Source organism: Nylanderia fulva, unplaced genomic scaffold (genome assembly GCF_048542155.1).
Source record: "Nylanderia fulva isolate GAGA-0341 unplaced genomic scaffold, ASM4854215v1 Scaffold69, whole genome shotgun sequence".
Taxonomy (NCBI): domain Eukaryota; kingdom Metazoa; phylum Arthropoda; class Insecta; order Hymenoptera; family Formicidae; genus Nylanderia; species Nylanderia fulva.
The window spans coordinates 346,218-362,068 of NW_028190797.1; the positions used below are offsets into that span (position 1 = coordinate 346,218).

General features: G+C 33.5%; 1 protein-coding gene across 1 annotated transcript in view; it reads right to left on the minus strand.

The window, feature by feature from the left end:
• Positions 1 to 15,851, minus strand: part of LOC114942144 (cell adhesion molecule Dscam2) — a 250,788-nt gene that overhangs the window by 11,943 nt on the left and 222,994 nt on the right. Inside the window, 8 exon segments of the mRNA XM_085488400.1 lie at positions 2,633 to 3,026; positions 3,028 to 3,227; positions 4,312 to 4,526; positions 6,665 to 6,828; positions 8,473 to 8,612; positions 9,801 to 9,932; positions 11,943 to 12,242; positions 13,759 to 14,064. Coding sequence (XP_085344526.1) covers positions 2,633 to 3,026; positions 3,028 to 3,227; positions 4,312 to 4,526; positions 6,665 to 6,828; positions 8,473 to 8,612; positions 9,801 to 9,932; positions 11,943 to 12,242; positions 13,759 to 14,064 — 1,851 coding nt within the window.

Here is a 15,851-nt window from a genome sequence, read left to right on the forward strand (position 1 = left end):
ATTGATGAAGTTAATAATTGACTCGAAAGAAAAGATTTGAATAATTCAAGAGAAGTATTTACGAGGAAGTAAAAAGGATGGCGCCCAATTAAACACATTGTTTATTAAACAATTGAACACAGATTTTTTTTTGATTGGTCAATGTTAGTTATCCTAACAATAAGTCGAGTAGTTGTATCCAATTGCATTGTATATTTGGATCTCTCCCGTAACGAGCAAAATAATCTAATTTAATTATTCAGTACTTAAGGTTCTATGTCCTATGCTCACTCTACGTGTACGGTATCAATACTATCTTTCTTTGTCTGTGTGCTATGTGTAAACTAATGTATTTTATTTTTGTTAATGTAAAAATAAATTTAATTTCGTCTGCATTTTTATAAATTAAGAATATCTAATGCTAATCTTTAGAAGATTCTGCTCTTAGGGGATGCTGACCACGTCCGTTTTACCGACTTTGAGTTCAAGGGCTAATATTTTTATTGGTTATACAGATTAAAAAATCCTTCTTCACAATTAAAGTACTGATAATAATGAACGCTGTAATTTCATATAAAAAGATAATAAAAGTTAAAAAATTAGTCTTTTTATCGGCCTCTTGCATCAGTTCATAATACTTATTTAATACAAAAATTCTGCAGTTTGTGCGTGCACAAAATATGACGTTCCTAATAGAGACATGAAAGAATAATAGAATTAATAAAAATAAGATTATATAGGAGTCTGTATGAAAATATTCGTACTTGAATTAAATGTATGTATATTTGCGTACGGAATCGATGTCTAGGCATAAAACAGCAAAAATTAATTGCTGAACAGCGCTCCCCGTTCATTATTATCAGTACTTTAATTGTGGAGAATTTTAAAATAATTAAAAAGATTAATTCTCTTGAACTCAAAGTCGGTAAAACAGAACTAAGACAGCATCCCTTTAAAGTAAGAGAATTCATTGGCTGTATATTAATGATGGGATGCCGGAGAGACGGCCGAACTCCGATAGGTTAACACCACACATATCTAAACATATGCACGTATACACATATACACATGATAGGTTAGCACCACACATGTCTAAACATATGCACGTATACAACACATATGCGTGAAAATTTTCTGCACCGTTTTTTCTTATTTATTAGGTTTTTAAACTTATATCTAAAAATATACTAATACTTCTTCATTCAATTTCTAGTCGGAACCTATCTTATTTTGTACGTACAAACAGCAGAACTTTTAATTAAACAATTATTTTTTTCGACCTGACGACAGAAGTCGATAAAGAAATTTTAGTTTTTAAATTTTTTCTTGTTTTTAACATAAAATCAGTAAGTTCCCACTTTGTTTCTGTACGTGTTTTAATTGTGGAAAAGCATTTATTATTTTTCAAGCCACAATCTCCACTTGATTCCTCTCGACCAATAGAGCCAAACGCGATGTTATTGCGACAATTATGAAAGAAAGAACTTTTGAAAAGGAATTTGAATCCTATGGTTGGGATCTCAAAAATTCCCCCTGTTCCTTCTCTTAACATCCCCTGTAAAGAAATAGGCGAGAAAAATATTGGTCCGAAAGTCGGCTGAATCGGGACCGGAATCAAGTGGAGATTGTGGCTTTAAAAATTAAAAGAGCTGACTCAATAAGTATTCTCATTATTGTTCGTCGCGTCTGGACCTAATTACGACGCTTTGGGTGGGTGGGGGGTATAAACATTGAGAAAAGTATTTATTCGTAAGTGTCTGAATAGCTCAGTTGGAAGAGCAGTCGCCCGGCAAGCGGAAGGTCTTCGGGTTCGTGTCCCGATTCAGCCGACTTTCGGACCAATATTTTTCTCGCCTATTTCTTTACAGGGGATGTTAAGAGAAGGAACAGGGGGAATTTTTGAGATCCCAACCATAGGATTCAAATTCCTCTTCAAATGTTCTTTCTTTCATAATTGTCGCAATAACATCGCGTTTGGCTCTATTGGTCGAGAGGAATCAAGTGGAGATTGTGGCTTTAAAAATTAAAAGAGCTGATTCAATAAGTATTCTCATTATTTATTATTTTATTAAACCAATAAAAAGATTTCGGTGCAGAAAAATCTATAATCATCTGATCGATAAAACAGACATCCGGCATCCCCTTAAGGGAATGCCGGAGACGGTCTGTCTTACCGACTGAATTTCGATAGATTAGCATCACACATAAACGCACATATACACATATACACATGCATATACACACACATATGCGTGAAAATTTATATATGCGTGAATATTAATTATAACTTTTTTATTAGATTTGTAATCTCACTTCTAATTGTTCACTAATATTCTTTCATGTTATTCTTATTGCGCGAGCTATATATCTTATGAACAGGCAAACTACAGAACTTTTTTTTATTAAATAAATATTGTTACGAACTGACACAAAAGAAGTCGATAACAAAACTAATTTTTTATTTTTATATGGTTTATACTGTATATGGAATTATAGCTAACTCGGTCCATTTTTATAAGTACTTTAATCGTGGAAAAGGATTTATTGATCTGTATAATCAATAAAGATATCCCAAAATCAATATTCGCATTCGGTCGATAAGACAGACCGTCTCCGGCATCCCCCAGAAGATAATTTCTTTGCATTTTTTTACCTTCACTGGAGGGTGAGATTGTGACGGACGAGGTCTGGGAGCCTTCGCCGACCGAGGTGACCGCCGCGACGGTGAATTCGTACTGGCTCCTTTTGTGCAGATCCTCCGCTTGGTAATTGGTTTGATACGGTGGCAGGGTTCTCCTGTGCCATTTACTTTCCGGTCCCAATCCTCGAATATGCACATTATAGGCGGTAAGATTGCCGTTGCTCTTTTGGGGCGGTTGCCACGAGACGATGACGGACGAGGCCGAGCTGGCGACAGCCTTGATGTTGGCCGGCGCTTCCGGCAAGTCCTCCTCTGTTACACAATACAGCGGCGATGAGGCGACACCGTCGCCCGCTCTGGTGAAAGCCAGGACCTGGACCGAATAGTTCATGTATTTCTCAAGTCCAGTGGATCATCACCGTCAGAGCGTTGGTGATCTTCATTTCTGGTTTGGTTGACTCCGCCAGCGCGTCTGTGCTCTCCCACATGACCTTGTAACCTCTCGAGACCCCGTTCAGACTAGAGTCAGGCGGAGAGTCCCAGGAGACTTGCAAGGATGTCGACGAAAGCGCGGTGCAACGCACGTCTTGCGGAGGACTGCTCGGGACTGGAACGATTTAAGGTATCATAAAATATCTACAAAAAAAAAAACGATTTTTTACGCGTTCAAATAAATCGTTGTAATATTGCTGATTTATGTCCATTTTATTTCGATAACGCAGCATTTACGATATGTTCATATGAACATTTGTTATTCTTTTTTATACACGTTCACAAATTTTTAAAACATACACATATACTTTTGACTCACCCGCATATAGCGATGGATGTTCGTTCGTATAGATTATAGTTTCAGTAAAAAAATTATGACTCTAAACTGGAAATATTTTTACGATTTCAATAATCTGAGAAATATGTGGACGATACAACTCATAAAACGTGTCGCATTTAAAAGGTCGATGGCATATTCGAGAGCAACATGACTGTATGCATGGAATATTTCAAAAACGTATTCGCACGAAAAGTTAAAGGGGTTCGATGCCATCGTCGAGAAAGGGGGATCGAAAATATCAGAGTGCACTTGAAAGTTTCGTCGAGTTCGGCGCGAGGATCCGACGAGGACAGGATTAAAGAAGTTATTCGTGAATGCATGCGGGGAGAGGAGATGCCGCATCTGAATTTATTATTTATGCTGGAAGTCGCGCGACCGCAAGGTCGGTATTCATGACCGGAATTCGCGATAGGCTCGCGAGAGAGGTGCGAATATTATTCCATTCATGAATTCTTGAAGAGATTCGCGACGCGAAAATAGACCTCTAGACGAAAGGACTCGCTTAATCGAACGTTCGATCTTAAGCTTGCGAATATTAGATTAGATTACATTCGCGTATAGGTTCGTGTTCGAAATATATTATTATTTTCATCGATTCTCTCGCGACAGAATTTATATACTTTTATTATAGAAGAGATAAAATGTACTTCGACCGCTTCATTATAGGATGAAATTAAGTCTTATAGGATAATATTAAATGATTTAAACGATATTGATTTGATACCATTATGTAGATTCGAAAGACAAACGTTTTCAGTAGACTGTTTTAAATTCTAAACTGGTCAATATGGAAAATGGAGTCTGAATCTTCAAACTCGGAGATGGATATCGGTCGTGTTTTTCACGCAGTGTCACTCACCATCTTCGAGTGTTGACGCCACAACTTCCTGCGTCATAGGACCGGGACCGAGGGCGTTGAACGCTTGAACGACCACACTGTAACGCGTGAACTTCTTCAAGTTCGTCAAGTGATGCTGCCGTCCGGGCATGGACGTTCTTGCTAGACCGAGAGCGACGCTCGCCGTCGAGATCCGTCTTTCCACGGTTTTGTACGTGTACTGCTCCGCCCCCAACCTGAAATTTCGCGAAAGTGTTCGTTACACCTGGCTGATGTGATTAATTAGTTTTGCTAGGAGAGTGTCAAGTGTCTCGTTTGAACCCTAAACTCTCTAGACAAACTTTTGGAGATCTTATTATTAGATTACAAGGGAAAAATGTAAAACTATTATCATATAGATTTATACAGCAAACGTGATATATGTATAGATATGTATGCACATACAAACTTGATAGAGAGAAAATAATGTGATGCAAACTTTTAAAATCCACTACCTATAATTGTTCTTCAGATATTTTTTTTTCATTATATTTTAACTTCAAACTAACTGTAATCTGCAAAATAAATAAAAGAGGCAAAATTCTATTTTGAGTTTATTATGTCTCGTATAAAGTTCCTTTTTTAGAAGGTCTATAACACAGTTTAAAAAAATAAAACCATCGCTTGTAGTCTTTTTGATATTGAATACGATCCGTTTTTAAAAGTGTTTTATCACATTTTGGAAAATTTGTGGTTGATGTCGCATATAATGGACTATTTTAACGTATTTTAGATTGTTATGTTATGCGACATGTTAGCGTTTTTTTATTATATTAAAATTAAGTACATTGTTGGGATTTTCAAATTTCGAAAGGAATTTTTTGTGTCGACTATGATTGATCAAATATTTATAATTAAAAATTTTGTGAAAGTTACGAATTAGATTATTAAGCTACATTTAGTAACATCTCTTAGCAGAACAACATGTATACAGGCAAAGCCGCACCTAAATATCGACTAATTAATCTTCCGACTACACCGTGTTAATCAATAAGAAGAATACAAATTTTCCGACTACAACCGCTAATTAAAATTGACAAATTGTTATATTGATTAATTTAACGATTGAAAAAACACAAGTAAATGTCGAAACGTATCGTCCTCGATATTTATATAGGTATACCTACCATGTATTTATATTAGAATACTATAAAATATAATTTTCATCTATTATCGCTCGTAAATAAAGTCTTATGTAATCCTAATTAGATTATTAAAGATCTATCAATTTTTAACGGATATTTTTTCCTATAATTATGGATATTACTATAATCGATACTAGAATTGCATGGCATGATGCGTTCTGTAGTTATAAATCGAATTTGTGATTTGTGTAATACAAAAATTTTGTCTTATTTCTAATTATATTTATAATATGACATGACAGACCTGCACATACATATACAATAATTTTAAAAATTTTAAATAAAATTCTGTTCTAAATTCTGTCATGAATTATAAATCATCTAAAGTAACTTTGTTAAATCCAGTTATAACAAAAAATATTAAAATAAAACGTCAACTCACAAAGATCAGTAATTTTATCTCTTAAATGATTTTTCTAGAATATATATGTTATAACATAAAATATAATGAGAATGTGTGTATAAATTGTATGTAATATAATATTCAAGTGACTATTTTTTTGATACATATTAAACTTAAATTTATATTTACTGTATTATTACACAATTTAAAATGAATAATTTAGTTTTATTTATTCATTTTGTCGGGAATTATAGGCAGCTTGAAAGTATAATATATTATTGAATAAAGTGAAAATTGAATGAAAAAAATAAAATAAAAAATTAAAATGAATAAAATAAAATAAAAAGATAATGAAATACATAAATGAAAAAATAATGAAATAAATAAATATCTGAAGAACAAATTATAGTAGTAAAATTTAAAAAAAAATAAATTTATATAAATATATATATATATATATATATATATATATATATATATTGAAGTGATTTTAATAAGGATAAATTTAAATAATGAAAAAATTGATCGATTCACATGTATCTATAGTTTGTAATATTACAGCGCGCTAAAGCCGTACAACAAAATGCAGAAAAAACAAATATGAAAAAACAACGTAAAGTTTTTCGAGGATTTGTCAGCGTTGCCGTAAGCGAATAAATAACTGACCCCGAGATAGCTCGTCGTTTATTAATGGCGCGTGAATTCTATGGTATCAGCTCTATGGACGAGATCCAGGAAGTTGGAGTTCTGACAGTTGTCTGTATGTATGTATGTATTAGTGAGGAAACACAAACTCCTATCAGTCGGGACGCGTCGTTAAAATAACGGCGCCGTTTTCGGTCGTTACCTGTGTTCCTTGTAGCCGACGTGATAACCGAGTATCTCGCCGTTCCATAAATCATGATCGGGCGGATCCCAGGTGACGTTGAATTCGGTCGAGCTGATGGGATCCACTTTGAGATTTCGCGGCGGTCCACCTGGCTTCTCCCCTTCTGTTGTTGTTTCTAAAATCTATCGAAAAAAAAAAAACAAAAATAGTTTTTTAATAAAACGACTGAATCCGATATATCATGAACTTTTATCGCCATGTATCAGTCTTATGGATTTCTATTAAACACCGAAAAAATTGTATTCTCCAAGTAACAGGATTGTATACTATAAAATTCTTCTTAACAGATATCCTTAAGTGTTTCTAAAATATTTTTTAAAACCAGGAATATATTCTTTGTAATTAACAAACGATATGTTTTTTTATAAGAACTCTTTATTTGGTATTATATGGGCTGCGTTCCGATATTCATTGCCAGTATTGAAATTCTATACAGTTTACGTCACGTACTATAGATTTTCAGCACTAGTAATGAATATTTCGGAACGCAGCCATATGATTATATTGCAGTAACGCAGATACGGTTATATTACAATTCACAGTACAGTTCAGTGTTTGAATCACTGAATGATTTTATTTTATTATAAAAAAATAGATAAAATTAATAATTGGCTTTGAGAAAGAAGACTTTAATGACTTTAAGTACAGTTCACAGTACAGTTCAGTGTTTGAATCACTGAATGATTTTATTTTATTATAAAAAAATAGATAAAATTAATAATTGGCTTTGAGAAAGAAGACTTTAATGACTTTAAGTATTAACGAGTAAATAACGTATAACATAACCTAATTTAATCATTCAGTAGTTTATAGTCTTCTTTGTTTGTGTATTGCATAAAATAATGTACTTTTTTGTTAACGTAAACATATAAGTAGAAGGGTTCTCTTCATTTAGTATATATTTCACACAGCACAAAGCTCAACAGAAACATTTCAAAGTTTTAAAATAGTTTCTAAACAATACAAAAACGTCAGTAGAACATCTAAAAAAACATAACATAAAAACGTAACATTTGAAACGTTTGTGCAATCTTTCGCATAATATATAAATATATATTTATAAAAAATAGCGGACATTTTCACCTATCTAAAACATATATGAAACAATTTTGCGAATAAGTTTCTGAAAAATTTTGTGCTATGTGGGTTCGAAAAAGTAACCAGAGTAACCAGCACGGTTTAATTACAGAATCTTAGTGTCCAACTAGCCAATTAGCAGTGTGGGCTATCGGATTACGCCTAAAATAAATCCCATTTTGTCTATATTTTTATACATTATATTTTAGAGTATCCTAAAAATAAGTGCGACAATATCTTAAAATGAGAATACAATTTTTTCAAGTATTTTTTGTAGGATTCGTTCGATATCTCGCTTCAAAGCGTCGCATCATGCCGGAAATACTGCAACCTGTTTCTTTAATCGCGCGAATTCTTCTTCGTAAAAAGAAAAAGAAGTGAATTGATATGCCTGAAGGAGCAATGCGGCGCATTTAAATCCAGGCCAACAATGCGGTCCATCCAAGAGGTGACGGACAAAGAAAGGGATTCGTTTCGGGATGAGATAGTTTTTTTTACGCGCGCGGGAATATCGATCGAGAGCTCGGTTACACACCGGTGTCCCAATTGTTTTAATTCTCGGGGTAAGCGAGAATGAGCCACAGAAAGGGAAGGCCGGTGGGAGGTGTCGGCGACGAAACGAGCGTCGACGAATGCGGAATTTGACTTGTAAATGTCATGCTGCCCGAGCTCTGGCCTACGATACCTACGTCGCTCGCCTGACTCCGACCCAGTTCGTTGTCCGCGTACATCCGGAACTGATAAGTGACAGCAGGCCGCAGGCCGCTCACGTGGCCGCGAGCACGTGTGCCCGGCACCGTTGTATGAAATGTGTGGTCGTGCCATACCTCTGCAAAATTGAACGTCATCATTTCGCGGAGATTTCATTTCTTTGATATGAATCTGAATATTTATAATTAATAGATTTTTATAATTAAGGGAAGTGTGTCTATATATAAGATTGCCTAATATAGAAATTTGTTGAAGTCTTATATTTAAACATTTTTTTAGAAAATAAAAATCAGATTAATGACGTAGTTTATATGCATTTCTAATTGTAATTAATAAACAAGACTTTTTTTGATAATATTATTATTCCTTTTTTCTTAAGTAAAAGCATAAAAAATTATAATTTCCGATATTGAGAACATTATATCGTTTTTGATTAATTTGATTAATCACAAATAAACAGTAATTGACCAGTATCGGTCGAAAAATATTTAGTTTTTTAATTTGTGTCTGGCGACAATTAGGAATTCTTATCAAAAAATTAAAGTTATTGTTAATTAAAATTAACAGTATTAAACCAGCGCAGAAAGTTGGATGCAAAAATAAAAAAACAGTTAATTAATATAAATACATGTAAGTAGAAAAAACTAAGTAAATTCATTTTAATTATCGTAGTACATATGTTTCGGTTTGTTGTGAGACCATCTTCAGCGTAAAAAAAAACTTGAAAAATTTGACACATACAATTAAAAATTAGGTGATGTTGAATAGTTAAAAACAAATGAAAATCGGACAGAGTGCAAAGTAAAATGAATCAGCGTCATCCTTCATCGTTGAAAATGTGAGTGGTTCAAAACATACAACTCTACAATTTAACTTATATTAATAAAATTTTAAAAACATATAACATACAAATTGCATGTATGTTAAAAAAATACTTTCACGTATTTTTTTATAAACATCTACTTTAATACATACGCAAACCTAAATATGCAAAATTTTTTTGAAACCAAAACTGAAATAATTTACACTGATAAACTGACTACTTCGTTCACTTCCACAACTAGATTAATGTTATCTTTCATAAAGGAGAAGCAATTAAGACAGTTTTTAAGAGAGTGCAACATTTACTAGTAGAGAAATACAAGTGTACGACATTATGAAGATATATGATATTGCTGTTCTTTTATACTTCTTGTTTTTATTAATGTTTACCTAACTGCATAGCGTATTATGTCTTATAATTAAAAGACTTACTCGATTCTTTTAGTCAAATCGATTACAAATATACGAATATAAATACACTTACCTGACTCGGTTTTATACTCGATTATGTATTGGGTAATCGGACTGTTCCCATCTTGACTGGTCGTCCAGCCCAGATTGATATGACGACTGCCTTTTTCGATCACGTGAAGATTCCGTGGGAAGTCTGGCGGTTCTATATTCAATATCGATATAATTTTGTAGTCTTGACACACTATAAATTTTGCGATATTCAAAATATTGTTTTGTGATGTACGTTTTTATTGTTAATATACAGGTATATCGACCACTCTTCTTTCTTATATTTATATATGTTATATATACTTATATGTTATATATTGTATATGTTATATATACTAGCATAGGTGAACTCGGATTGGAGAGTCCGTTGTAATCCTTGAACAAGTACGGATGTGTTTAAATGCGTTTCTGCTACGTGTCTTCTATTTTAAAGTCTATTTTTGAGTGTAAATCAAATATTTAAGCACTTGATAGCAAGAAGACCCTATCAAGCAATTTATGGACAGTAAAAATAGAGCGCTTATGATCGACACAGGCCAACAATATTAAAGAAGATATATTAAGAATATACATTTCGTTATTCTTAATTTTATAATCTTATTTTAATAGAAGCTTTACATACGTACACAATAGAATACGTCAACATTTCAGCATTTAATCTGCGATTTTTAAATCACATTAGTCACATTAGTCATATCCAATTTTCGCCACGCGCTCTATTTAAAACATTTCATTACGCGAAATTAGAGTTCGGTAATTAGTTGAAAATTTTCGCCTAATTCCGGAACAGAGCGTCAGCGCGCGTCACATCCAATGGAATAATTTTCGGTTATGGTACGATTGTCGCGTTCCACATTATGCATATTTCACCGGGTTATCCGGCGCAATACGTTCGCTCGAAGCGTATCTCTCATTTTAGAGAACATGTAGCTGGCTCATCTCTCTCTCGTCGCGCGCGTACTTGTGCGAACGTACATTAAATTAAATGGACGCGCGTTGTCGAGTGCCTGTATACATTACGATAATTACGTTCAGTGAAATAGCATTATGCACAAACATCCGATGCCCCGAAGGTATCATTGCGATAGTACGCTTTGCAATAATTTCATACTCTCCAGTGATAATCTGCTCAACAACGCGCAAATGATTATTATCATCGCAACACAATGTCAATTTATTAGTATCGTTATTATTTCTATCATCTCTCATCTCTGCGCGTAAGTGTTGTTCAATTTCTTTCTGTACACCGAAAAAATTGTATTCTTGAAGTAAAAGAGGACTATAAAATTCCTTTTAACAGATATTCTTAAGTGTTTGTCGAACAGTCTATAAAACTAAGAATACATATTTTTGGTTAATAACAAACCATCATACGTTTCTTTTATGCGGACCATTTATTTGAGGTTACATGATCATGCATGATCATGTTGCAGCAACATATATAATTGGTTTAATGTACGTCGATAATACACGAACTAACGAAGTACTGTACTAGCTATCATATAGTCATCCATTCTTTAGTGAAATAGCTATGATTGACCAGTGTAATATTAAGTATACGTATTGAAGTGTCGGTGTAAACTAACAATAAGCTATTAGATAGTAATTGTAATTTACAGTGCAGTGTAGTGTTCGTCACTGAATGGTTTAATTTATTAGAAGACTGGATGAGAAAAGTTAATAAGTGATTTAAAAAAGAAGACTTGAACGACTTAAGAGAAGTGTTCAGCAGGAGTAAGTAACGTGTAATATAATTTAATCATTCGGGATCCAGCTCTCATGTTCAGTCTATATGTACCATGTCTAGCTATATCTTTCTTTATGGTTTATTTTTATAATCTACCTGTGTGCTGTGAAATAATGTACTTTTTTGTTAATATAAAAATAAACCCACCCAATTTCACACACATCTATATTTTTATAAATTAAGAATATCTGATACTAATCGTTAAAGAATTCCTCTCTTAAAATGAAAGAGGATCCTTTTAATGCTTATTTTAAAACAGAATACTCTAAAAATAAATGGCACATTTGTAAAAGGAGAATACATTTTTTTCAGTGTACATATGTGTCAATTCCTGCTACAATTTTGTGATGTGATGTCGACAATTTTCTTTGTGAGAGGACATATGTTTTGATGAGAATTTGTCAGCCGTTTACGCACCTTGGATATAAAGGTGAATTGTCATCTCGTCGCGGCCGTAAGTGTTAGATGCGATACAAAAGTATCTTCCGCTATCTTCGCGACTAGTACTGATGAAACCGAGAACGCTGACGACACCATCGGTGGTATTGTCCTCTTTCAGAGTATAACGATAGTCGGGAAGTTTCGGATCCAATTGGGAGCCGGCCTTCTTCCAGGCTATTTTCAAAGGATGATCGCCTTTTGCCTCGCAGCGTAGCGAAGCGTTCGAGCCTAGTCTCGCGGTCTGATTGCGATGTTTTTCCACAAAATGCGCGGGAACTGTGCAATTAAAAAATAATGCATATTGGATATAAAGGTGAATTGTCATCTCCAAGATGCACAACAGATGTTGAAACATATTATGTTATCACAGACTGTAACTCAGGATAATTAAACAAGGTTCTGCTTCTTGATAAAACTTTTCTTATTACGGTGCTAGTAGAAAACTATAGGTTTGATCAGACAAGGAACAAAAGAAGTAATGGAAATGTATTTTTATAAGTCTATCTAAATTTGTATAAGTCACACAATTTTTTATTTAGTAGTGTATATAATACATTTACAATTAGTAGTGTATATAATACACTACTAAAAAATAGGGAACGCTTTTCATATTTATAGGCTATTTTCAAACTCGGCAAAAAATTATTGTAGGCATAAAATTAAAAAAAACATTTTGAATATTTTAAAATTTTAACTTTAATACGCTCTCGGTAGTTTAAAAATTTTTTATCTTCCTTATTATGTGCTTTAAAAAATACACAGTTCTGTTTTTTAAAATTACGTATTTTTGATGTTCGATAAAAAATGTCTCAAAAAATTCAATTCGAGTTTCATAAACTACAATATTTTGCTTACAAAATGCTATTTTAAAAAATTTCCTACAATATTTTTAACTAAATTACACAATAAACTAAAGCTGTATTTTTTTTAAATAATGTTTATACTCGGCAAAAAATCATCATAATCAAAAAATTGAAATAGCATTTTAAAGTTTGAAGTAGGTATCAACTTTACCGTGCTATCGATAATTTAAAAAATTTTTTTATTTTTCTTCTTCTGAAAAAAAATACAAATTTAGTTTCACAATTGTGTAACTCAAAATCGCAATATTTATAATAATTAGTTAATAATTATAATTACTTTCATACAATCAAAATATACATAATATTTGAAAGTTTAGAATGTAAAAGTAATGAAGAGATTATAAAAAAATTTACACGAAGCTTTTAATTTCTCATATTATTGAAAAAAATGTATTATATTAAATTACTGTCACCGTTAATGTTTGCTCTGAAAACTAAGAGAGATCTGCGTTCTGCGGAGGAAGTATTTAGGCAATTTGATTATTTTATGAGAAAATATTTTTCCATTGCCTCAAAGGGATAAAGCTCTAATTGACTACATGGGTCAATCGTCACACTGTTGATAATACGTGAAGCATCTTCGAAATCCAATTAGAGTTAATTGCCAATTAGAGGAAACTAGTTCTTCTGAAAGAAATTTTCGAGAGAAAAAGAGGGATACTTTTGTCTCGCAAAGCTTTAGTTAGCGCATTGAAGTATATTTTTCATTAACTGCAAATGACAATTGGAAGATGTAATATAATATTTTTGTAGTGAAAAAATGACATTTCACGTTGTTAAATTCTCTTTTGACAATTACCAGACCATAAAAAGGATATTACGTGCAACTTTAAAAGAGAGACCATCGAATAAACCTTTTCCATTGTTATAATGAAGAAACGAGATTTTGCGCTTAGTCTACAAATTACTTAATATAAAATCAAACGTACCATTGACGGTGAGGTAAACGACTTTACTGAGCCCGGCTCCGATGCCATTCATAGCCTCGCACAGATAAAAGCCCTCATGATCCTCTTGCACCCGACCGAACACCAGTGAGCCGTTCGAGTGTATCCTCAGGTCTTGCATGTGCTCGTGGTTGGCTATGTCGTGATAATCGCCCGGTTTTCTGCCGCTACCGCGCCGCCACGTGACCAGCGGCGGCGGAAATCCGTCCGCGTGGCAATGCAGGCTCAATCGGGGCATCCCCTCCGACGCGCGGGCGTCCTGTGGCTCCACCACCCAGCGTGGAGGTACTAATCCACAATGGACGATCATTAATCGATTATACGCGGTGAATCCCTGGATAGCCGGCAACTACTGCAACGACGCGATCCGGAAGTTCGCGATCGTGTTGTTTACTCTCCGAAACCGTCTTCATTTAATTTCGAGATAAAATTTGAATTAAAACAAAAATTTTAATTTTCTCTCCGCCCAGCTAATTGGTTATATTATTAAAAGTTAAAGTCGATATTTTCACCAAGGAAAAGATAACTCTCGGAATAAATTTTGATGGATTAATTTAGAAATTCTATATGTATACACATATACAGAATATGAGAGATTATTTTGCTTCGAGGAGAATTTTCTATCAACACGAACATAAAATATTTATTATTTATTAAAATATTTGCTAAATTTTTGCAGAATAATAAAGTAAAAATAATTTGATTATTTTTGTAAATATACTTATATACATATATATGGAATATTCTATGTCAAGTGAGCCACTTTTATTGCAAAAAATCGACCTTTTTTATTTTTAACAGTTACATTTTATCCTTAATATTCTTACTAAACTTTTTTTATGATATGACGTATCAAGATCAGTTATTAATAAACTTAATTTTGTGATATTTCTATCTTGATACTTTCACTTACAGATAATGTCATCTTTTGCAGTTTAAAAATAGCACCTCGTATTCTATCTCGATATACATATATATAAGATATATGCTTAATAATATTGCGGAACTAAAATCGCACAAAATTGATCTGTTATTTGAAATTTTAAAAATCTGAGCCCGGAGTTGATATCAGCGATCTAGTCCTTTGAGTTATAGTACAATTGCAATTTATGTAAAGTTCCAAATTTTTCATTTTTTCTGTTAATGGGATTAGAGAAAATATACCGGTTTTATATTAAAAAATTAGAGAAAAAACAAAAAAATCTTGAAATTTTATGAATGTTTGTATCTGAATGTTGATCATCCTTTTCGAAATCAAGCTGTTTGTTTGAAAAATATATTTTTTTATATAACATCTTAGGATTCATTAGAGATGATAAAAAGATCTGATATTCTGTGTACACACACACACACACACACACACACACACACATACACGCACACGCACACACGCGCTCACGCACATACACGCACACGCACACGCACACACGCGCTCACGCACACACTCGCGACCACACGCACACACCACACACACATCACACATACACAAGCACATATAAACTAATTAATTTATAAAAAGTAATTACGGATTAAATGACTATTAGGCTTTCAATTATGATGCGATATCGCATCTTATTAACAATAAGATATAGAATTCATCGAGAACGGAAACTCTTCCGGATATCGTCGTGCGACATTTCTCTGCTTAAGCTTATTTTGTGCCGAGGCAAGAGCGAAAAGTTCCTGAGGGAAGAGAGGATTGGCCTACTGTAACTTCCTACTTTAGCTGCCGCAAAAGTAAAGAGAAATAGGATTTGAAAATGCGAGAGAGCGAGAGAGAGAGGGAGACAAAACTGCAATGTCCTCTTGGGATTGCGGATAAACGGCGCGAAACTTTTGCTGATAAAAATTACGGACTGTCCGCTATTTGCCTCTTTTTGTCTCTCTCTTTCTCTCTCGTTCTTTTTCAGTCTCGCGCATATCGAGACAAGGAAGAGAGAAACAGAGAAAAATATAGATTTGGAAGATAAAGGGAGAAAAACGTGTGTGCTGCCAAACGTGCACGTTGGATAAAAGATTTTTCCATCGGGGACAAATCATAAAATAATATCGATGATTAACACCGCGATAACCAC